This window comes from Talaromyces atroroseus (assembly GCF_001907595.1).
Source record: "Talaromyces atroroseus strain IBT 11181 chromosome Unknown scaffold_17, whole genome shotgun sequence".
NCBI classification, from domain to species: Eukaryota; Fungi; Ascomycota; class Eurotiomycetes; order Eurotiales; family Trichocomaceae; genus Talaromyces; species Talaromyces atroroseus.
The window spans coordinates 449,729-469,237 of record NW_017971449.1 but is presented as its reverse complement, the minus strand read 5'-3'; the positions used below and the strand labels follow the sequence as shown (position 1 = coordinate 469,237).

General features: G+C 46.4%; 8 protein-coding genes across 8 annotated transcripts, besides 4 other annotated features; 1 reads left to right on the top strand and 7 right to left on the bottom strand.

The window, feature by feature from the left end:
* Nucleotides 1-656: part of a repeat region (Identified by RepeatMasker using a combination of RepBase library and repeat library created with RepeatScout) that runs on past the window's edge.
* Nucleotides 648-1,035: a repeat region (Identified by RepeatMasker using a combination of RepBase library and repeat library created with RepeatScout).
* Nucleotides 1,015-1,064: a repeat region (Identified by RepeatMasker using a combination of RepBase library and repeat library created with RepeatScout).
* Nucleotides 1,065-1,658: 594 nt separating this feature from the next.
* On the bottom strand, nt 1,659-2,273 carry UA08_09128 (hypothetical protein; the record flags this gene model as incomplete). Its single annotated transcript, XM_020264027.1, has 1 exon — nt 1,659-2,273. One exon carries the CDS (start codon nt 2,271-2,273, stop codon nt 1,659-1,661), a length of 615 nt encoding a protein of 204 aa, XP_020115762.1.
* A 573-nt stretch (nt 2,274-2,846) lies between these two features.
* On the bottom strand, nt 2,847-4,466 carry UA08_09127 (hypothetical protein; the record flags this gene model as incomplete). The annotated part of the gene is made up of 1 exon (XM_020264026.1): nt 2,847-4,466. The coding sequence occupies one exon, from the start codon at nt 4,464-4,466 to the stop codon at nt 2,847-2,849; it is 1,620 nt and encodes a 539-aa protein (XP_020115763.1).
* A 482-nt stretch (nt 4,467-4,948) lies between these two features.
* On the bottom strand, nt 4,949-7,422 carry UA08_09126 (hypothetical protein; the record flags this gene model as incomplete). Its single annotated transcript, XM_020264025.1, has 5 exons — nt 4,949-4,989; nt 5,174-5,664; nt 5,718-6,077; nt 6,119-7,077; nt 7,339-7,422. 5 exons carry the CDS (start codon nt 7,420-7,422, stop codon nt 4,949-4,951), a joined length of 1,935 nt encoding a protein of 644 aa, XP_020115764.1.
* Nucleotides 7,423-8,311: 889 nt separating this feature from the next.
* UA08_09125 (hypothetical protein) lies at nt 8,312-9,642 on the top strand (the record flags this gene model as incomplete). The annotated part of the gene is made up of 6 exons (XM_020264023.1): nt 8,312-8,340; nt 8,399-8,536; nt 8,603-8,706; nt 8,759-8,862; nt 8,910-8,985; nt 9,023-9,642. The coding sequence occupies 6 exons, from the start codon at nt 8,312-8,314 to the stop codon at nt 9,640-9,642; spliced, it is 1,071 nt and encodes a 356-aa protein (XP_020115765.1).
* A 222-nt stretch (nt 9,643-9,864) lies between these two features.
* On the bottom strand, nt 9,865-10,539 carry UA08_09124 (hypothetical protein; the record flags this gene model as incomplete). The annotated part of the gene is made up of 1 exon (XM_020264022.1): nt 9,865-10,539. One exon carries the CDS (start codon nt 10,537-10,539, stop codon nt 9,865-9,867), a length of 675 nt encoding a protein of 224 aa, XP_020115766.1.
* A 2,086-nt stretch (nt 10,540-12,625) lies between these two features.
* UA08_09123 (hypothetical protein) lies at nt 12,626-13,948 on the bottom strand (the record flags this gene model as incomplete). The annotated part of the gene is made up of 5 exons (XM_020264021.1): nt 12,626-12,952; nt 13,015-13,095; nt 13,162-13,415; nt 13,492-13,684; nt 13,745-13,948. The coding sequence occupies 5 exons, from the start codon at nt 13,946-13,948 to the stop codon at nt 12,626-12,628; spliced, it is 1,059 nt and encodes a 352-aa protein (XP_020115767.1).
* A 436-nt stretch (nt 13,949-14,384) lies between these two features.
* UA08_09122 (hypothetical protein) lies at nt 14,385-15,344 on the bottom strand (the record flags this gene model as incomplete). The annotated part of the gene is made up of 1 exon (XM_020264020.1): nt 14,385-15,344. The coding sequence occupies one exon, from the start codon at nt 15,342-15,344 to the stop codon at nt 14,385-14,387; it is 960 nt and encodes a 319-aa protein (XP_020115768.1).
* A 548-nt stretch (nt 15,345-15,892) lies between these two features.
* Nucleotides 15,893-15,973: a repeat region (Identified by RepeatMasker using a combination of RepBase library and repeat library created with RepeatScout).
* A 647-nt stretch (nt 15,974-16,620) lies between these two features.
* Nucleotides 16,621-19,299, bottom strand: UA08_09121 (hypothetical protein; the record flags this gene model as incomplete). The annotated part of the gene is made up of 5 exons (XM_020264019.1): nt 16,621-16,780; nt 16,840-18,881; nt 18,938-19,078; nt 19,126-19,193; nt 19,269-19,299. 5 exons carry the CDS (start codon nt 19,297-19,299, stop codon nt 16,621-16,623), a joined length of 2,442 nt encoding a protein of 813 aa, XP_020115769.1.
* Between the last annotated feature and the right edge of the window lie 210 nt (nt 19,300-19,509).

Sequence of the window (19,509 nt, the reverse complement as noted above, 5' to 3'; positions counted from 1 at the left end):
CTTATATAAAGATTTTTTTTAAAATATTTAACTTAGAAGATATAATTAATATAAAACTACAAGATTTTATATTGCAGAAAAAATTAGAAATTAGGATTAATTATTTACATATCTGGAGAATACAGACTATTATTAAGCTATCAAGACACTAGTCTTTAGAGAAAGGGATTATTAGAGAATTAGAATATTATAGCTAATAAATAAGGAATATTAATATATAGGAACAAAGGATTATCCAAGATTGACTTACTATGAATATTAAGATATATATACAGAGATTATAAGCTTGCAGGAATATGTAGGAGCTAGAACTAACTAGAAATAGGGCCATTATAGCTATTAGAGTTAACTATTAATACTTAGCTACAATAGATATAATGCAACTCATTAGAGTTAACTATATAAAAATAATTATAATAATTATAATAGAGGATAATTATATAAGGATGCTTATTTATTATATATTTAGTTTTCTTCTATTATCTTGAATTTATTATAATAACTTAAGTATATAATCTTCTATTAATTAGAATATTTAGACCTTATTCTTATTACTTTTGTCTTTTATAACCTTTTAACCTTAGAAGCCTATTAACTTCACCTGTTAACAGCTATCTTAGCTATACTCAACGGTAAAACAACCGAAGTTTCCGACAAAACCGCGCACCTATAATTCCTATACAAAATAGACATTTTTACCCCCCTGTAAATTCCATAAATTCATATATAAACTAGACTTGAAAGGTTTATATATCAAATAATATTCATATACTATTATTATATGTATAGCTTTATACATTCTATATATCTTATAAACCCTTTCGTATTAAAAATTACAATAATTACTAGCATGTTTCTTATTATTTTAACAAATCTATAAGTAGATTCCTATTATTTTTTATATATAAGCTCTTATATATATATTATTTAATATATGAACTTTTTAGATCTACTTTATACATAAATTCGTAGAATTTACAGAGGGGTAAAAATGTCTATTTTGTATAGGAATTACAGGTGCGCGGTTTACCTGGGTGCGCGGTTTACCCGAGAAATACGTTAGCAGGACAAATAACTCACATCTTACAAATAACAGGGCCCATCTGGACATGTTATGGTTACTATAATTTCTAATTTTTATGATTATCTCCCACTCCGACTCGATCAGGAAATGATGGTATATACGATATACCTAACTGTTGTAAGAGGATAATTCCCAAAGTAGAACCTTGGACAGTAATAACCCGGGGACTGCTCCTATGAAACCATGAAACATAAAGAACGCTGTACCATCGATTTTCACTATTTTATCTAGACGGAATACAAACTAGTACATAAATCAAGGCAAGGGTTTGAATTGGGGCTGGAGAACAAGCGGGTAAAGAGGATTAACACTTTCATTCAATGCTTCAACGCATGACCCAGCCAATTCACTCGAAAATTAGTAGGGCAAATGGTACAGATTTTGTGTGACTGTGAGAAGACTGGGTACATACTTTCGCTCTATGCCAGGCATGCTCAAATGAAATGCTCGTCTCCTCTTCTATCCCCTTAATCTAGATATCAACCCAAGTAACATTAATCCGCTCTATGCTATACTCAAATTCTTTGGGTTTTAAAATTTATACATCAGACATTGATACAGATAATGCGGCTGGTTATCCAGAAAATTCGCGCAACATCAACAGCTCGGTGAACTGTCCGTCTAACACAACAACCCGATCAATTTCTTTGAAGCCGAAGCGTTTGTATACAGGTACACCAGGCGGACTGGCTTCTAGATAGATATCAGCATTCATGTCATCCGCCTGCTTCAAACCATATCGCATCAACATCCCTCCGGCACCTTTTCCTTGATGGTCTTCGTGGCAGACCAACGCTGCTAAATACCAGCATTTTCTGCCACCCATGTTTTTGGCTCGCTGCTCTTTGAGAAAGGGAAAGAAGAATTCTGCCAATTCCTTATCGTCCCCATCGTCAGGGTATAATGGCTGAGCTTGATCTTGCTCTGTATCTGTATCGGTGGTAGTGGGACTGACCCAGTTTGCGTAAGCGACTATCGGTTCTCCGGGGGCGTCGGTGTCGACAACAGCCACGATGTGGACGCTCGGATCGGAGAGAGCTTTCATCAGGCCGTTGATCCAGAAGCGCCGGACAGAGGGCTTTTCAGGGAAGCACGATGCCATGACAGCGTCTTTGCGGAAACCCGAAAAAAAGACATCGGTAAGCTGTTCGACATCGGAAGGCGATGCGCGTCGAAGCTTGAAGGGCATCTTTGTGATTTCCTTTTTATCCTCTCTTGTGTTCTTTTGGTAGTCTTGCGTGTGTATTTGGCAGGGGGGTATCCTCCTGAAGTTCGGTGCAAATTGATATTATTTACGCACAATCAAAGGCTCAATCCTGCGAAGGAATGTCGCAATTACTTGCCAACATTCGCTATTTATTGACTAGTTATAAACTCAGGTTTAGAAAGTGCCCACTTTCATCAACGTACTGTTGTTAATATTATCGACTTACCTTCCTAATTAGGAAAATTTGACAAAATTTCCCTAAACGGGAAACTGAGTTTATCTTATCGTGGTTTGAGGGGCTTGTGTGGAGCCCGAGGGAACAGCCGAAGACGACAAGTATCTATCTATACAGATTGCTTGAGGTGGAAGGCCATTGGCACTGTATACATCCAAAATGAAAAATGCAGAATCGAATGCATTTAGAACCGTATGATGAAGGAGTACATGAATCAATAATATCATATTTGATGACATGTAGAATCTAAATAGCTAACCCCGCGGATAGTGAGATAAGTTACGGATCCCAGGAAAGAGCTACAGTACACATATAATCAATCAGACAGCAGCGGTGGCATCGTGTTTCCCTACGTTATGCACGTCGTCTTCGAATCTGTACGTAGCAAAATCCCTGGTCTTGACCTTCCTCTCAAACATCAAATCAAGCTCTTCGTAGGTTCTCCCTCTGGTTTCGGGGAGGCAGAACCAGCAGTATGCAATGCACGGAATGCAAATTCCGACATAGACAAAGGCTAGCTTGCCACGCAAATTGCCTTGATTCACATCGATGGCGTAAGGAATAGCAACGACGGCAATGAAATTCACGAAAAACTGCGCGGCAGAGGCAAATGCAATGGTCTTTCCCCGCAGCTTCGTCGATGATACCTCGCACATAATCACAAAACATACAGCTCCGATTGTGAGATCATAAACAAAGTTCCAGAACAACATCATGCTACTTTCAACCCATCGCAAGGCATCGTTTGTGGAATATGATGGCTGGCAGTCTAAAACGCCGATTATGATGAGGACAAAGGTGAGGCTGATTAGGCCCCAGGTGTAAAGAGGGCGGCGTCCGAAATTGTTGATTAATATCCAGGAGAGGAAAGTGGCGAAGAGTCCCACCGCGAGCACGCCGCAGCCCATGTCGAAGGAAATGTCTGTTGATAGACCCGCGAGCTCGAAGAAGTATACACAGTAGTTGATGACGAGACCGGTGCCGGAAAACACCTGGATGCAGTATACCATACTCGCAATAATTGTTCGACGTAGATCGTTCCCCTTAAACATGTCCATAAATCGCGCCTGGCTCTCGAGCTCGTCTTCCATCTGCGTCGTGACTTCGACAAAGGCAAGCATATCATCCACGTTGACTCCCTCTGTGGCGAGACGCTGTAGGGCGTGGCGGGCTTCTTGCTTTTTATTCTGACGGACCAGCCACCAAGGTGACTCGGGAGCGAAAGGCAATAACACCAGGATGAAGACCGGGAAGAACCATTGGCAGGCAAATGGAATATCATACGCCCAGCGGTCATCTCGCCCCTGAGTGCCAATAAGGACTCCCGAGCAGACCAATTGACCAAAAACGAAACAGAAATTCACCGATGCCGTCACCATGCCGCGAAGAACAACAGGAATAGTTTCGGATATGTAAGTCGGTGCAACCACGGGATAGGCACCAACAACAAGTCCGTTGACGAGCTCAGCGACCAAAATCTGAGCACTGTTCTGCGCTGATACCTGAATTGCAACAGCGATGATCGATACCACACAACAAGCTGCCATCGTCCAGCGTCGGCCGTAGCGATCAAGAGGCCATCCGATCAGATATGAACCAAAGATGGCACCCATTGGTGATGTCAAATTGAAGGCAGACTGCCATTTGGCCTCGATGGTCCAAGCTCCGTCTTCATAAACGCCAAAGTCATGTTGGAAGCGCGGTATTGCAATGAGGGAGCCGACCAGTTGCGGATCAAATCCAGCCATGACAACTCCCATGCTGAACAGACAGGACCAAAGAATCGCAGGCCAGAAACCCCGACAGGCATCCAGAATGCTCAGGCTATGTTCGGTAGCTGTTGCATCTCGGGCTCGTTGTATGTTGAGGACTTGGCCTTCTTCGGTTGATGAAAGTATGGATTCCTCCTTTTCTTTCATCGGATCCATTTTCGGATCCATCTTCACGTCTATGAGGGGGAGGCGAAGAAGATTGTTATTCTTATGAGACGATGTATGAGTGATGAGGAGGAAGATTATTGAATATTCGGATCTTGTTGTCTGGTTGTTCCGACCATCGACACGAAATGGTCAGTTTTAGAACATTTCTCCAGTATATATGTCTCCTTTTCGTCACTGCTATCGTATGCCTATCCATTTCCATTGATAACCTCCTGGCGATAGCCTTTATACGAAAGCCGGGGAACTTCTTGTGGAGACACTAGACTGAGCAAGGAAACCGATGATAGGGTCCGTATCACACTATCTACTGCCTTTCTAACCTTAACTCTCCTTCCTAATGCAGAAATACAGGGCTTTTATCAGATAATCTGAGGCGTTTATCACTTGATCTTGTGTTTCTGGCCACTTCAGGCCTGCAAAGCAAGACGCATGTTATCTTGTTTACACCGGTTTGGCTCATATCTGTGAGATTGCCACTGAACCTAAGAAACAAGTTCGACATTATCAGTATCAGTATCAGTGTCTGTTATCTGTTAGTAATCTGTAGTGCAACAGCACCCGGTTCTCTCTGATTGTGGGACAATAATGGATAAATATATATACTACATGGGACATGCAAGTATGTAATTGACTATTTTCTTGACTCAGATTTCAACCTGCGATTCAGGTTGATATCTAAGTATCAACTCATTCGCTTGGCTACTGACTGTTGCCTTTGCCTCGCCTGATGAACTCTTTGAGCACATTGCCTGTAATTCTAGTTAAACTGTTATCATACCCTTCCCAAGCAAGGCTGCTGTACCAGTTGATACTGCCGACTGAGAAAACCGCACCGCCTGCTTCGGTTTCGTAATATACAAGGTCGCTTCGGACACGATCAGAGTTCGAGCCCAGAGTGTTGACCATAGGAAACATAGATTCTTCGTTAAAGAGCCCAAAGCTATCATCATACTGCTGGCTTGTTCCCAGGAGAATGATACTCGATGGTGATCCGAGTTCGTAATCTAGATGATCAATTTCATCTCCACTGGCACCTCCACCAAACCCATTTTCGCCAAGGGGGTTGTCCACATCAATGCCATCGAAAATCCAGGCAAGGCCAGGACGTCGCGAGTATTGGGAGTTTATCACATAGCCCTTCCCTTTGCCGGTACCGAACAGATAGTGGGGAGCCGGCCACGGCTTCGCCATAGACCTCCTTGGCTTCCAGTTAGACTGTGCATTTGCTCGCCGGCCGGAAAAGTTACCGACCGACAACCTTGGTTTCCTTTTAGAACTTCAAGGCGATAGGGATGAGGAGAAGAGTCAATATCAGCCACCCCGTAGAATCCGTTTCCGCCGAGATACATCAGGTTGCCACCTGCCTTTGCGAAATCGTCAAGGGCGTCGAGTGTTTGGAGGGAATGATATTCAGGATGACATCCCGTGATCAGTGTCGAATACTGAAGCGTTGCTTTTGGACCCCGAGTGTGGATGCAATGGTCTGTGATAACATCATATGGGATACCAGAATGCTCCAGGAAGCCAATCATGAGGAGATCAGCACTAAATTCACGGGGGCGATCCAATGCCCAGTGCACATATCCAGGTCGGACATTCAGAATCGGCCGTCTAGCGCTGGTGTGTGCACAGGGGGAGCCATCAACATGTACATCGTAGGCCGAAAGGCCGAAATCCGGCCGTTATCCAAGTTCTCAAAGTACCAATTCCCACTCCCAATGCTGACTCCATTGGGTATTGCCATCGCAGAAGATCTGGTCTGATCAAACATGCGCTCATTGGCATACGCAAGGTATGTAAATGTAGTTAGTACCAGCGCAACATTTGCTGTTGACTCTGGATTTGGACGGACGAAGAAAGTGACCATATCGTACACGTCTTCCGGATTGAGGCACTTTAGTTCAACAGCATATGCGCCTGAACGAGCTGTAGAAGGAATAGTGATAGAGAAATTTGTTGACCATTTCGCATCATCTAGGTCACCTTCGTGGAAATGAATTGCGCCGTACCCGTATGTCGCTTTAGTCCAATCCGGTTGGGGGCCATTCCAATTATATCCTTTAACCGCCCGAGTAGGAGCATTGACCAGGACACCATGTCTATTATCGCCAGAAACACCAATGGAATCAGTAGAAATTCCCTGAGAAAAGTCATATTGCGCAATTGCCCGTCGTGTGGCTCCGGTTGTCGTGAAAGAGGGAGAATCGAGACGGCCGTTGAAAAAGGACGAGGGAGTGAAGCTATTGAGCATGCCTACGTCAAAGAGCAACTCGTTTGACCCGAGAACAAAAGGTGTTGGTAATTTTTGGCCCCCTCTCTCGGCGGCTGGTGCCTTTTCTACCAGACGGTTCAACTGCTCGATGCTCCAGGTCAGCGTTTGAGCAACAAGGCTCATTCGAACGTGTAGCCAGCGCCAGCGATTGACGGCAAATGAACTCTGGAAAACCTCGACATTGTCCCCCGTACCCACCAGGAATTCGAATCTTGACTGACGCAAAACAACAGCGAACCCGGTTCGGAATGTTGGATCGAGACATGAGACGAGGTTCTGACGGCGATGTTCCTCAACATCAATCAGGTAGGACTGCACGTAGAACTCTACTTCATGGCCCTCTTCGGCGTCGTAAGAGACTTGATTCCAATATGGTACTCAAGCATAAGACCCCGGGCAAGCAGATTGATAACATCCGTCATCTCGGTTCCAGCAGGGATTTCGGTGATTTCCTCCCCCTCGACCGGGGGGGGGGGGGGGCATGAGCACCCCGATAACCTTGGATCAGGCGCACTAGCGGTGAGAATATTCTTTTTCGGTGGAAGAAATCTATAACAGTCAGTTCTACGTCTAAAATCTTTTCCTTGAGCAACAACCTACTTTGATGTCGACTGAATCCCCCGGCGAAACAATCCATGGTTCCGCATAGCCGATTATTTGAACGCTACTGTCGTTGGGGGGCATGTTGGCGGTGTATATAGACTATGAGTAGCTGATGTATTTACTATTAAATCTTAAAGTACTCAAACGGAGACTGGGCTATGTTCAAATTCCCGTAAGCCACTGGCGACAGGTATCCTCGTTAGGAAAGGGAGGAGGGGCGAGAGATTGAGAGAGAATAGGCAAGCTATTTCGTTCATACGGAATCCTAAAAATCAAGAGATAGGTTCACTACTCCGTAGTGTATTTTTTTGTATTAGCGGATATATTTACTGACTGTTTTACTGCTTTTGGCAGGTGAGGCTATTTTAGCGCCTCGATACAGACGCTACAGAGAATGAACCTTTTGGAAGCCGGTGGAAACCCAACAATTTGTTGTTATCAGACTAATAGTTTGGGCTGTCTTTTCATAGAAATAAAAAATATACAATACACATCCCAAATTGTAATTGAACGTTTCTAGTTATAAAGCCTAGGCAGTTACATGGTGTTGTCAAATCTGCTGTCTATCTGTTTGTGTAGTATAACTCCTGAGTCTCATTCATCTATACAGTAAGCTATGAAGACCAATCTCAATTTCCAGGCGATTGTTGAGGGGCAAATTTTGAGACTGGTATCGCTAAGCCTCATTTTAGAAAATATAGTAGTGAGAATAAAGTAGATTATAGCCGCGGTATCTCACATTCCTAATTCGGTACGTTTTCTCTGACACCACCGGCACTAGAATGGTCAAGAATCTCTCACAAAAAGCGTTGTACCTTACTGTTTCACCGGTAGTCAACAGTAAGAAAAGCAACTGGTCATACGATAGACTTCTAGGCTGCGCTCGAAGGGTATAAATATTCAACCTCTATACCCTTTTCGAGGCGCTAAGTTATCGAAACCATTCCATCGTTGCTACTGCGGGCCCCTCATGTCTACGAAGAAGGTTGTGGTTATAGGGTAAGTCTAAAGAAGAAGAATGCTCTAGTTTGTTAGGATGAAGCTAAATCTTATGCAGCGCAGGTGTCGCTGGGTTGACGACCGCTCTGTTGCTGTCAAAAAAGCCCGGTTATAAGATTGTGGTCGCCGCAAAGCATATGCCCGGGGACTACGACATCGAATACGCGTCTCCATGGGCCGGTGCAAATTACATGCCGTGAGTGCACTTCGAACTACGGGGAATCTATCTACCAGACAGAGATGTAACAATGGTTGTTGGTAGGGTTTCTATCGGCGGAACAGAGGCTGCAAAATGGGACAAGGACACTTGGTATCCCCTAGCGGACCTAGCGAAGAACCATCCTGAGGCAGGGGTGCATTTCCAAGGTAGAAATCCGAAATCAACCTAAAACGCGGACTGTTGACTGAACTATTGAAGAGTGTGAGATTCACAGCCGGGCTAAAGACAAGGGCTCAGCGACTGCCAATTGGTTTGCGGAACTTCTGTCGCCTAATCCTTGGTTCTCCAAAGTCGTCCCCAACGTTAGTCATCTCTCTCACCATATGCTGAAGCAACTAGTTAACTCAAGTTGTTGGTAAAAGTTCAGGTTGCTCCCAAAGTCGTCCCTGCACCCCGACATGGACTCGGCCACGGCTTTCACTTCAGTGTGCATTAATACTGCAATCTATCTACCTTGGTTAGTATCTCAGTGTCTGGGAAATGGAGTCATCTTCAAACGCGCAGTGTACAATCATATTCTGGATGCTGCTGCTGATTGCAGCGTCCAGCTCGGAGGAAAAGCTGACCTCATCGTCAATTGCACCGGGCTGATGGCCTCCAAACTGGGCGGCGTGGAGGACAAGTCAGTGTACCCTGCACGTGGTCAAATTGTAATTGTTCGCAATGATGCAGGAGGGAAAATGCTTGACGTGTCTGGGACAGACGACGGTGACGACGAAGCGTGTTATGTGATGACTAGAGCAGCTGGTGGAGGAACCATCCTCGGCGGATCTTACCAGGTAAACAATTGGGAGTCTCAGCCCGATCCAAACCTTGCCATACGGATCATGAAACGTGCCGTTAGAATGTGTCCGCAATTGACTAATGGGAAAGGAATTGGGAGTTTGGATATTATCAGGCACGCGGTTGGCCTGAGACCTGTTAGGCAGGGCGGCACTCGCATTGAGAAAGAACGCATTGGTGGTCTTTGGGTCGTTCATAATTACGGAGCTGGCGGTGCGGGCTACCAGTCGTCGTATGGTTGTGCCCAAGCTGCAGTTGATTTGGTTGAGGAGGCTTGTGGTACTCGCTCCATGCTATGAGTTACGTTGCAGCACGTCGCCTTACTGGGATTCATCGGCGAAAATTGTTTCCAAGGAAATGACAAGTCTGCCCTTCTTAATCTTATATTTCAGTTGGCGTATGGATCTGGAGATGTAGGATTTCGAGGTATTTCCATTGAACTTGAAAAGAGCATCAAGATAAAGATGAGACATTTATCACCAAAAAGGGTAGGAGTTAGGGCACTGCCATTTCATGTTCAATCAGCCCAGTAAAAGTTGCGTAGCACCATGCACAGTACTCATTTGATCAATGACTGGCGCCCACCATTGACCAGATTTCCATACTTGGTCTAACACCAAAGGAACCGTATTGAACATCCTGTAGCGGCTCTTCTTTCCCCAGTAATCGCAGTATTCTTTAACATAATCACGCATATCTTGGTCTGATGTTTCACTACCAGCAAGGAAAACTGGAAGAAGCAGCTGCTTCTGCGTTTGGAATGCTCGCCGACAACAAGTTGTATGATCGATTATTCGGCGAACCAGTTGAGCGATGACAGGTCTCTGTTGGACGGATTTGAAGACTCTTCGGATATAGAGGAGTAATGCGCACCGCCAGGCTTCTGCGCAGTGGTGACGATCCTGTGCCTTGTGAAACAGTTTCTCTGCTTCGACTTCGGATAGTCCGGCAATATCTTCATCTGCAACGGAACCGGCCTGATTATTCCAACTAACCAGTTCTTTCTCTATTTCCAAGACAGGTGTGACATCAAAAGTCAACCATTTCATAGAATTGGCAATTTCTCGCTGTTTGGCTAGTTCTGCAAGCTCATACATAAAGAGGATCAAATCCCCAGAGCAGCCAGTCAGATCAAAAAACGACCAGTCGTCTTGCTTTTCCCATTGGATCAGAAAATCCAAGTATTCACGGTCCATAATTGTTCCTTGGCGAGAAATTAGAGCAAGCGTAACATCCCACCTTCCAAGTGTTAGCAGGAAATACATCTACATTTATATCGAAAGGGCAGTCATCCACACCATATCAACATGCTAACTTGGGATCGTACACGTGCCGTGGTGAGTGAATTGGGGCCACCGTAAGCCCATAGCATTGAATGAGCACGGGATAGATGGCTAGACCAGTTCCCAACGGCAGAGAGAGCGCACTGTCGTGAGAATTGATGAGGGACTAAGGTTATATCATACTAGGATAGAGTAGGGAGCGCCTTACATCAAGGGTGAAAAGGATCAATATCGGTTCTAGCAAAGAGTGTGTGTTATGTGGCTCTTTTTGTTCTAAAGCAGACTTTAACAATTCAGTCGCCTTGAGCCGATGCTCTTCGGCTTCTTTTGACCAACTGCCTGTCAACCCTTCGAGATGCTGACAGCACAGGGCGAGTATGGAGTGAAAAAGGAGACGTGATCCTTGCGAAGTTTGTCGCTTGCAACGGAATGGATTCACAGAAAGGTCGCCTGTTAATGGCAGAATGCAAAATTCGGAATCATCTAAGGGTAATTAGTCAATGTGGCCCAGTCAGGCGAAAGTAAGAAGTAAAGAACGAGAGAAAGAGGGTGATCATGTCTTACAGAGTTCAAGAAGACGGCTATGATCATTTGGCGTGAGCTCTGGTGCTAAGAACGTCGTCTGAAAACGTGGCGAGTTTAACAAAACATTAAGCTCTGGGAAAAATCGGCTCAGATAGTTATCAACTGATGATGCCCTTTGCGACTCGCCTGACGCCGTAGTGCTGGCAGTCTGGATCAATGGATCCTGCGGCTGCTGCTGTTGCTGCTCATCTTCGGAGCTCGGCACAACGCCCGTTCCTGCAATAGGGTCTAGCAACAATGCTGAACTTGGAGATGCCGTTGTCTCCATTGCAAAAAGTGGTGTACATGGAAGCGCGTCTAGATTAATTGAGTCAAAGAGGCTGAAATCGGCCAGAGGGGGTTCTGGGAAGCTCTCATGTCAATTGAATGCCTGCTGATAGGTGGCTAATCGATTCCGAGACAAGGTCCTGATAAACACATCAACATACCTAAGCCACTCAGTAAGCTATTCCCCCTTGGGTCATGGTTTATCAAACCTGCTTCCTCTCTAGGCAAGCAAGTTGGGACAGCTGCAGAAGAGAGGCTCTCCTGCACTCCTGGTTGGTTCTCGGCCCTGATTTGCGTCCGAGGAGGACATGTCTTGCGTCTTTTTCTCGGTTTTGAAGGGCCTTTGACAAATTGAAAGGATTGCGATAGGCGCGACTGGGTGGGTTGAGTGCGATTGTTGGAGGTTGAAATAACACCTGCTGCAGCATCATCGCCCCTTTGATTGCCCGGCCCACTGAATACATGGCCAATGACAGTAGTAGTAGACGGATTGCTGGACAACATCCGCTTTGGATTCCAGGACAAAGGAGTCGCAAAGCCTTGACATTTGCGGCCTTGATCTAGACAGGCCGAACACCGCGGTCGACGGCGGTCACATTGCTCGCCTAACGAAGCACAGGTATGGCAGTCTACCCGGGCAAATGCTAGTGCATTAGTTCTCCTGCCTGTTTTAGGCAGATCAACAGGCTTCATGGGTGCTACTGAGAAGACTGGGTTTCTAGGGTGTCGTGATGATTATTGTGAGGGGGGAATGAAGATAAAGATAGCTAGCTAGACGAGGCTAGTCCCTTTTCATATGCTGTTCCAACTTCAGTCTTAAGTTTGAACTCGGTTGCCTTTTAGGGCTTCGCTCTTATCGGGAGGATAAGATAGGCATACTCCGGCAAATCCCGGAGACTTCCTGTACTTCACTGCTACAACTAAGAGACGCCATCCTGTCATGATACCTCCAACAGCGATTGATTTGGACTAGTGCCTGAAACTTCTATGTGAAATTCCAATGACTGTATGTAGGCGTCGGCTCTCAAAGTGGCTCAGAGACACGAATCTCGTATTATTAAGCTTCTTGTTGGCCGCTGCGTTATGGAATACACTTTGCTAATGCTAACACTTGGTTTGATCACTAACTAATCAGACATAAGAGTCCTCAGAAATGGCTGTTGACCTCCACTGGGGTGTACGGCTCCTCCAGGTATCTTTCTTCCTCCTCAGTGAGTTGCTTGCCGCGCACAGAGAGAGCGTCGTCGATTCTTTCGACGCTGCTAAAGCCAATGATTGGGCTTGTGACTCTCTTAAGCATCCATGCCAACGTAACTTGACTCATAGTCCACCCTTTCTTCGTAGCAAGCTCTTCAACTCGGCTAATGATTTCCACCGATTCCGGACGTATGCTTTCGTCGTTATTATCGGAGCGAGCGGTAGTTCCTCGGGCCTTTAAAGGACGGGCAAGTTGTCCTTCAGCAAGCGGACCCCACTGATGATCGACTGTGAGCAAATGTAATATCACAACTGTGTGTGTGTGTGCTTTTCACTTACCGGAACGATGGCGACGCCGGTTGCGTTGCAATATTTATTCATCTCCCGCTCTTCCTCGCGATACAGTAAACTATAGCGATTCTGCTTGTAGCATTAGCAGAAAGCTGGCGTCATGAAACTGCTTTACAATATACTATCAGCACGTACTTGCATAGCAACGAACTTGGTCCACCCGTTCTTTTCAGCGCAGAACTGCATCATTGCGAATTGGTATGTCCACATCGAGGAAGCGCCTAGGTAGCGAATTTTCCCAGCGGTAACGAGATCATGAAGAGCACGCATGGTCTCTTCAATCGGGGTGTAGGGGTCAAAACGGTGAATCCAGAAAACATCAATGTAATCCGTCTCTAGGCGCTCAAGGGAGTTGTTCACCGCAGTAAATATGGCTGATCTCGAGAGGTCTGGGAGCGCCGATGGATCAAATTAGCTTGTAGAACGAACTCAGCAGCCCCGATCAGGATTGAAGCAAGGACTCACCAAACTGGTTGACGTAATCTTTTGTTCGTCTTAGTTCGCTCAAGATGGGATATGCGTGGAACTGTTCCTCTCCCACGCAGCTCCAAGCTTTTGTCATCAGCACCAGTTTGTGTCTTGGGATATTGTATTTCTTGATCGCTTGGGCGATCACTCGCTCCGAATCACCATTCGAGTATACATTCGCTGTATCCCACTATGCCAAATGTAAGTTTCAAAGTACCATTCAACATTCGACAAATTGGGGAGCCCAAACAGTGTTAACGCCGCGATCGTACGCAGCTTTTAGTAAAGGAAGCGCCTTTTCTGGCCCTATCACCCAGTTCGCCCATTCTGGGTTGCCAATGCTCATGCATCCCACAATTGGAACTGACACGCGCAAACCGCTTGCTCCTAGGAGTCGGTAATCGACCTTGGTCTCTGCTAAGGACTTAGCAACGCTTGGCGGGAGAGATGCCATGTTCAGCAATGAACGAGGAAGCCGTATACTGTGTCTGAAAATGTTTTAGGAGGGGTATAACAGAAAGACTACTGAGACCTTGAACTTATTTATCCTGTTCTTCAAGAACAACAGGTGGGTACTTGCTTACTGGCGGGGTTAAAGAAGCCGAAAGGCTCAGTTGCCTTTTCTGGGAGAGTTATAATTACCGAAAATGGAAGGCAGAGTCTTCCTTGCTGATAAAGTAAGTAAGTAGGTAACTAACCAGTAATTACCCAAAAATGTTAGTAAAGAAGGGTTAGCAAGCCAGTCTCTATTTTCTTTCTGGAGAGTGGTAAATTTACGATAATATCAAAAACCGCTTCGGAAGCTCATTTTTGGAGGAAGGACTGATTACTTCTAAGTACATCCATTTTATTGGCGTTTATCTCTATCGTGTTTTGCTTCAGCAATATCCCTAATAGGTAATCCCAAAACTATAAGCATCGTCGTAATGCATGGCCCAGTAAGTATCCCAGATCTTCTTGGTAATAGGACCAACTTGGCCCCCTTTGACAGGCTTTCCATCCAAGGTGGTAATAGGCATAATGCCACCAGCAGTCGTGCACATGAAGACTTCGTCTGCGTCGTAAAGAGCTTGAATCGGGACAATCTCAACGCGAGTCTCGAGCCCATTGGCCCGCGCAGCATCAATAACACTCTTGCGAGTGATGCCCTCGAGAACTCCGCGCGACGGAGTAAACAGAACACCATCCTTGACCAGAACAATATTAAAGCCCGATCCTTCGGTAAGGTTGGTGTCGCCATCGGTGAGGAAGGGATAAGTTGCCCCGCGATCAGCAGCTTCGTGTAGGCCACGAACTAGATCACCCCATTGGAGGTTCTTCACGGTAGGATCCATCGAACCTGGGGGGGTGCGACGCACTGTACGCGCAACAATAGCGCTTCCACCGCCAGGCTGGTCTTCTGGTTCCATGCACCAAACGTAAGGCTGAATAAACATATAGATATTGTTCTTGATCTCCTTCGGGTCGGTACCGCGAACGGCTTTCAGCCCACGGGTAACAATAATCTCGACAAATGCATCGCGAATACCAGACTTGGCGACCATATCCACCAGTATACGCTTCACTTCCTCGCGGGGAAGAGGCAACTTAAGGCGTATCTTACTGCAGCTTGTGTCGAGTCGGTCGATGTGGTCATCAAGGCGGAAGAATCGGCCGTCCCAGACCGAGGGGACATCGTAGGTAAGATCGCTGTGCATAAAACCTTGGTCTAACAGTGGGATGCGCGCTTCGTACAAAGGCACGAGTTCCCCCTCTACCCAGGCGACTCCTTTGGCCAATGGGTTGGTGCTGGCCTCGAGGACGGCCAGTCGCTCGTGATACGCGGCAAAGACTTTCTGCATAGAAGCCATGGCGGACAAGTTTTTTGATAGATCCTTGTTCGAAAATTTTTGACTATGAACGGGGAGGGTTGTAGCAAATATCATGGCTCCTTGAAAAGTATTTAAGTACATGAATTGCCCGCGGGATGAGTGTCCTTTCAGTTGCCGCATGTAGTAGGTAGCATATACCTAGCTATATGTTTACCCGATCGGGAAGGAGGGTGAAAACCACCTAAACCCACCAACTGCGAGAATCCACTTGCTGATCGTATTGTGGCATATCGGACTGATCTCGATGGTGTACCACCGCAATATCGCTTGTGCCTGGACAAGAGGATTCACTTCTAAATAGCCTATTCAATGCTGCTGTGAGTTCCATCTTCTCTGGGCAGCCAAAGACTTGCTCGTCATTGCGGCGTGAGTGGACTATCCGAAGATGTCTTCCTACTTTGAGTGACGGTGACAGAAGCCCTGTCGGAGAGTAGGAATGGATACTTGGTCCTGAGCGCCTGAGCGCAGATTGCTCTTCTTCGAGCGTTGAGACTCCGTATCTAGCTCCGTACGGAAGAACGTGATAGCGGAATATAAACCAGTAAGCCACCAAAAAGGGACCCCGTTTATGCCCATTTTATGTGCAAATAATGCCTCCTTTTCCGCTGTCAGAATGATTCTTGCAGGATGCTATCTGCGCTTGAAGCCCTTATCTTATTCTTCACCTGAACGAAAATGGCGCCGGTTTTCTCTGCTGACACTACCCGTATAAAATGGTATTGACAGGTCGAAGGACTTCTGCGGCGGACCCCTTTTAGGGCTCTGACAATCGTACGAATGGCGGTGCTTCTTAGGCGTAATTCTCCATTGACAGCGTTATTGACTCTTGGTGCAGCCGAAAAGGGAGAAGAATTTGCCTCACGCAACATCTCATCCATTATTGTCAGCCGGTGCCTCTTTCCCACTAGCCGCGGGGGTGCGCGGGCCAACGAGGTGGGAGCAGAAGGTGGTTTGCAGCGGCCCAACTAGGAAAGGTCATATCTGCGTGTGTTATTTTCACCTTTTTACAAACTACAAAAATTTAGGCGGCACTTTCCCCACTTATGCCAGACTCAATCTAGTCTCAATCCAAATTAGGCCACGGCCGGCTGAAACCAGGCAAAGAAATTTAAGGGGAGTGGCATATTTTAATGTTGACTTAGTTGATAAGAGACAATGCCTAAGATACAAGTGGCCCTGAATGGTACTTTTTAATTATGCTGCACCTGATTCGGATCTTAGGATGTGTCTGCTCTATTGATTGTATTTGCCGTCATCATGCTTTGCTTGCTCCAGTTCTAGAAAAGAAATACACGTAGGCATATTGCTTCATCTCCTCAAAGTTTCCAGCTTTCACGACTTTCTCATCGTTATACAGGACCCAGGAAGGTTCAGTACTATCAGGCAAGATTTTGTGTATGAAAGCAACATAGTGTCTATTGAACTTTAGTCACCGGACCCCCAGAATGTTATCTCAGGAATTGGAAAAACTTACCCAGCATGGAGTGAGCCCCCTTTGTGGCAGACAAGAGACTGTAGCCTATATTTCGCAGGCAATTCTGTCTTGCCGGGTATTTCTTGGGATGATGGTGACACTGTCTCCGAATTCCTAGAGGCCTCGCCGTCATCATCATCGTCATTGGCAGCCTCGGGATGGCTGAATACCCAGTCCAATGCTCTGTTCACATCTCCATCCGTAGCCGACAAGGCTTTTGCGGCTTGTTTGGCACCAATGCCCATTTCTCCGAGCTGCTGGATTTTTTCAGTGTCATGCCCTGCAGAGCCCGCCTTTGTATCATTGGACATAGACACAGGTTGATCGATATCAGGGTCTTCCAGATGGGCGAAGAGCCAATTCATCGCACTTTCCACATCGGAGTTGCCTGTTGCATGCAGCGCATTCTCACACCGTACCTGTGAAAATCCCATGCTCAACAGTTGTCCAATTAACTCTGGATTGGCTACGAAAGCTGGAGCACCGGTTTCGGCATCTTCCGGTAGCATTTCTTCAGTAGGGAGAGGGCCGGAGGACAAATAAGTGCTCAAGTCCATGTCTTCATCGCTCACTTCCACCGGAATATTTAGCTTGGTAGGAACCCAATTGATTAGCTCAAACCGACGTGCATTTATCACGAGATGCTGAGGTAGTGATTTGAAAAGAGACCGCTTGCTAAAGCCTTTATTGCTCCCACAACCTGGGCATTTCAGTTCCACGATCTCCTCCCCAGTGAAAGTATCGAGACATTCCTTTAGGGTCACTGAATGATATGCTCCGTTGTTTTGTTCCGAGATATTTCCTCCTGAGATAAGTGCGCGGGCAGGCACCTGAACGGAAATATTGTCCTGTTCATCGTACTTGTAGCGGACTTTACGACAATCAAGGCACTGGAGGCGCTGTTCAAGAACAAAACGGAAACTATGCACTGGGTTGGCCAATCCATCAGTATGCCTCGATAATGCAATAAGTTTGAAAAGGTGAAGCAGTAATTCGAATGCGTCTTGCTGTCTCATCGTAGAGAATTCTTCGTGGCCACGGCCAATGAGATGTTTAAACATTGCAGGTGCAAGTCCTCGTTGATGAGGAACCTCGACGGAATCGGGTGAAGCTGAAACTTCAGAATCAGGCTTGGAGTATCTTCCAGATAGCAGCCCATCAGCAAGCTTCTTCATCTGTGTTTCAAAATCCTCAGCAGGGTTATGAACGAAAGGAGGCTCCTCGCCGAGACGAAAGTATCGCTGTTGGAAGTCCGGGAGTGCGAATAAACACTGAACGATGCTTGCAAGGTAGCAGCTATTCCCCAAGTTCTTCAGACCCGTGAAGCCCGGACCAAAAATTGGCTGTAATATGGACCCGTCGTCGGATGTCATGGCAAATTCCCACTTCATATTCTGTTCGACTTGAAGTTCCATAAGACTCTTTTCTGTCTTTTCACTTTCCGCAATGTTGATTCCCCAATGACCCAAATGTGCCGCCAGATTCGGATCTAACCTCTCCTCATTACACGTGTAACAATAGATGTCGGCAGAACCTTCGGGCGTGATGGAGCCAAGCTTAACCGCAACGCCGTGAGAAGAGGAATTAGCATGGGCTAGAGCATGGGAGTTTCCCCCAACACCACCGAATTGACTTCTGCCGCAACCGACGTTTCCACATTCCAAGCACAACCACAAATTCTCCTTCAACTCACACATCGAACATTGTTTCAGATCTGGATGGATGTGAGATTCGCGGCTTTTTAAACGCAGGGCAGAGACTGATTTACCATGTTTGCCAACACTGCTTTGGTCCAGCTGTATCAGGCACAGAGTGTGCTCGCAGGGAACAAATTCTTGCTCCCACGCTTTTACTTCTTCTCTTTTTGAAAAAGTCAAAGCCTTCATCACTCCTTCGACCACTGTAGAAAGCCTCTCACTCAGCTGACCGCTGTTCTCGACTTGACACTCATAACAGATAACGCTCATCGATGTATCGTAGCGGTCTTCTTCGGTTTCTGCTAGGATAGCGAGTTTAGACATCTTCTGAGGAGGCTCATCCCGCTAATAAAAAGCATCGAGTTAGCGAGTGAGGTTCGCATTGTTCTATCCTAACCTACCTGAACTTTCTTTCTTGTTCTTCTGATATTGAGGGCCAGCGAATGGCCTGTGCGTGTGTGGTGAAGCTGTGCATGATTCCTGTCCCCCGTGCATCCGCCGTTGAAGCAATGAAGGCAAACATTCAACCCCGTTGTATCGTCCTGTTTGGTTGTTAGAGAAGAACGTGGCAACAAACAACAAGCCTTACAATCGAATCAAAGCACTGCGTACAGTCCTCTCTGTACACGGGTTGGGTCGAGCTCGGAGGCCGCAGATCTTGAGAAGCAGAGCAGTCACTAGTCAGTCAAGGTAATGGAATCGAACAACAGTAGAACAACCAGCACGACGCACCTGCAGCCTGAAAGTGACGACACTCTGCCATATTGCAGCGATAGGGCGATGCACAGCGCGAAACAGGGAGGAATTTTTGCAGGGGAGAATGGTCGTCTTTTCTATGACGTTGTCAAGACGGGGAAGCTGCCTGCCCGCACTAGCGACTTCCTCCTTGCCGTGTTTGTTTAAGGCGGGGCCCGCGCTAGGCCCATTCAGGGAATTCGCGCTTGGGGGTTTGAGCGCGCCACACACGCGTCGT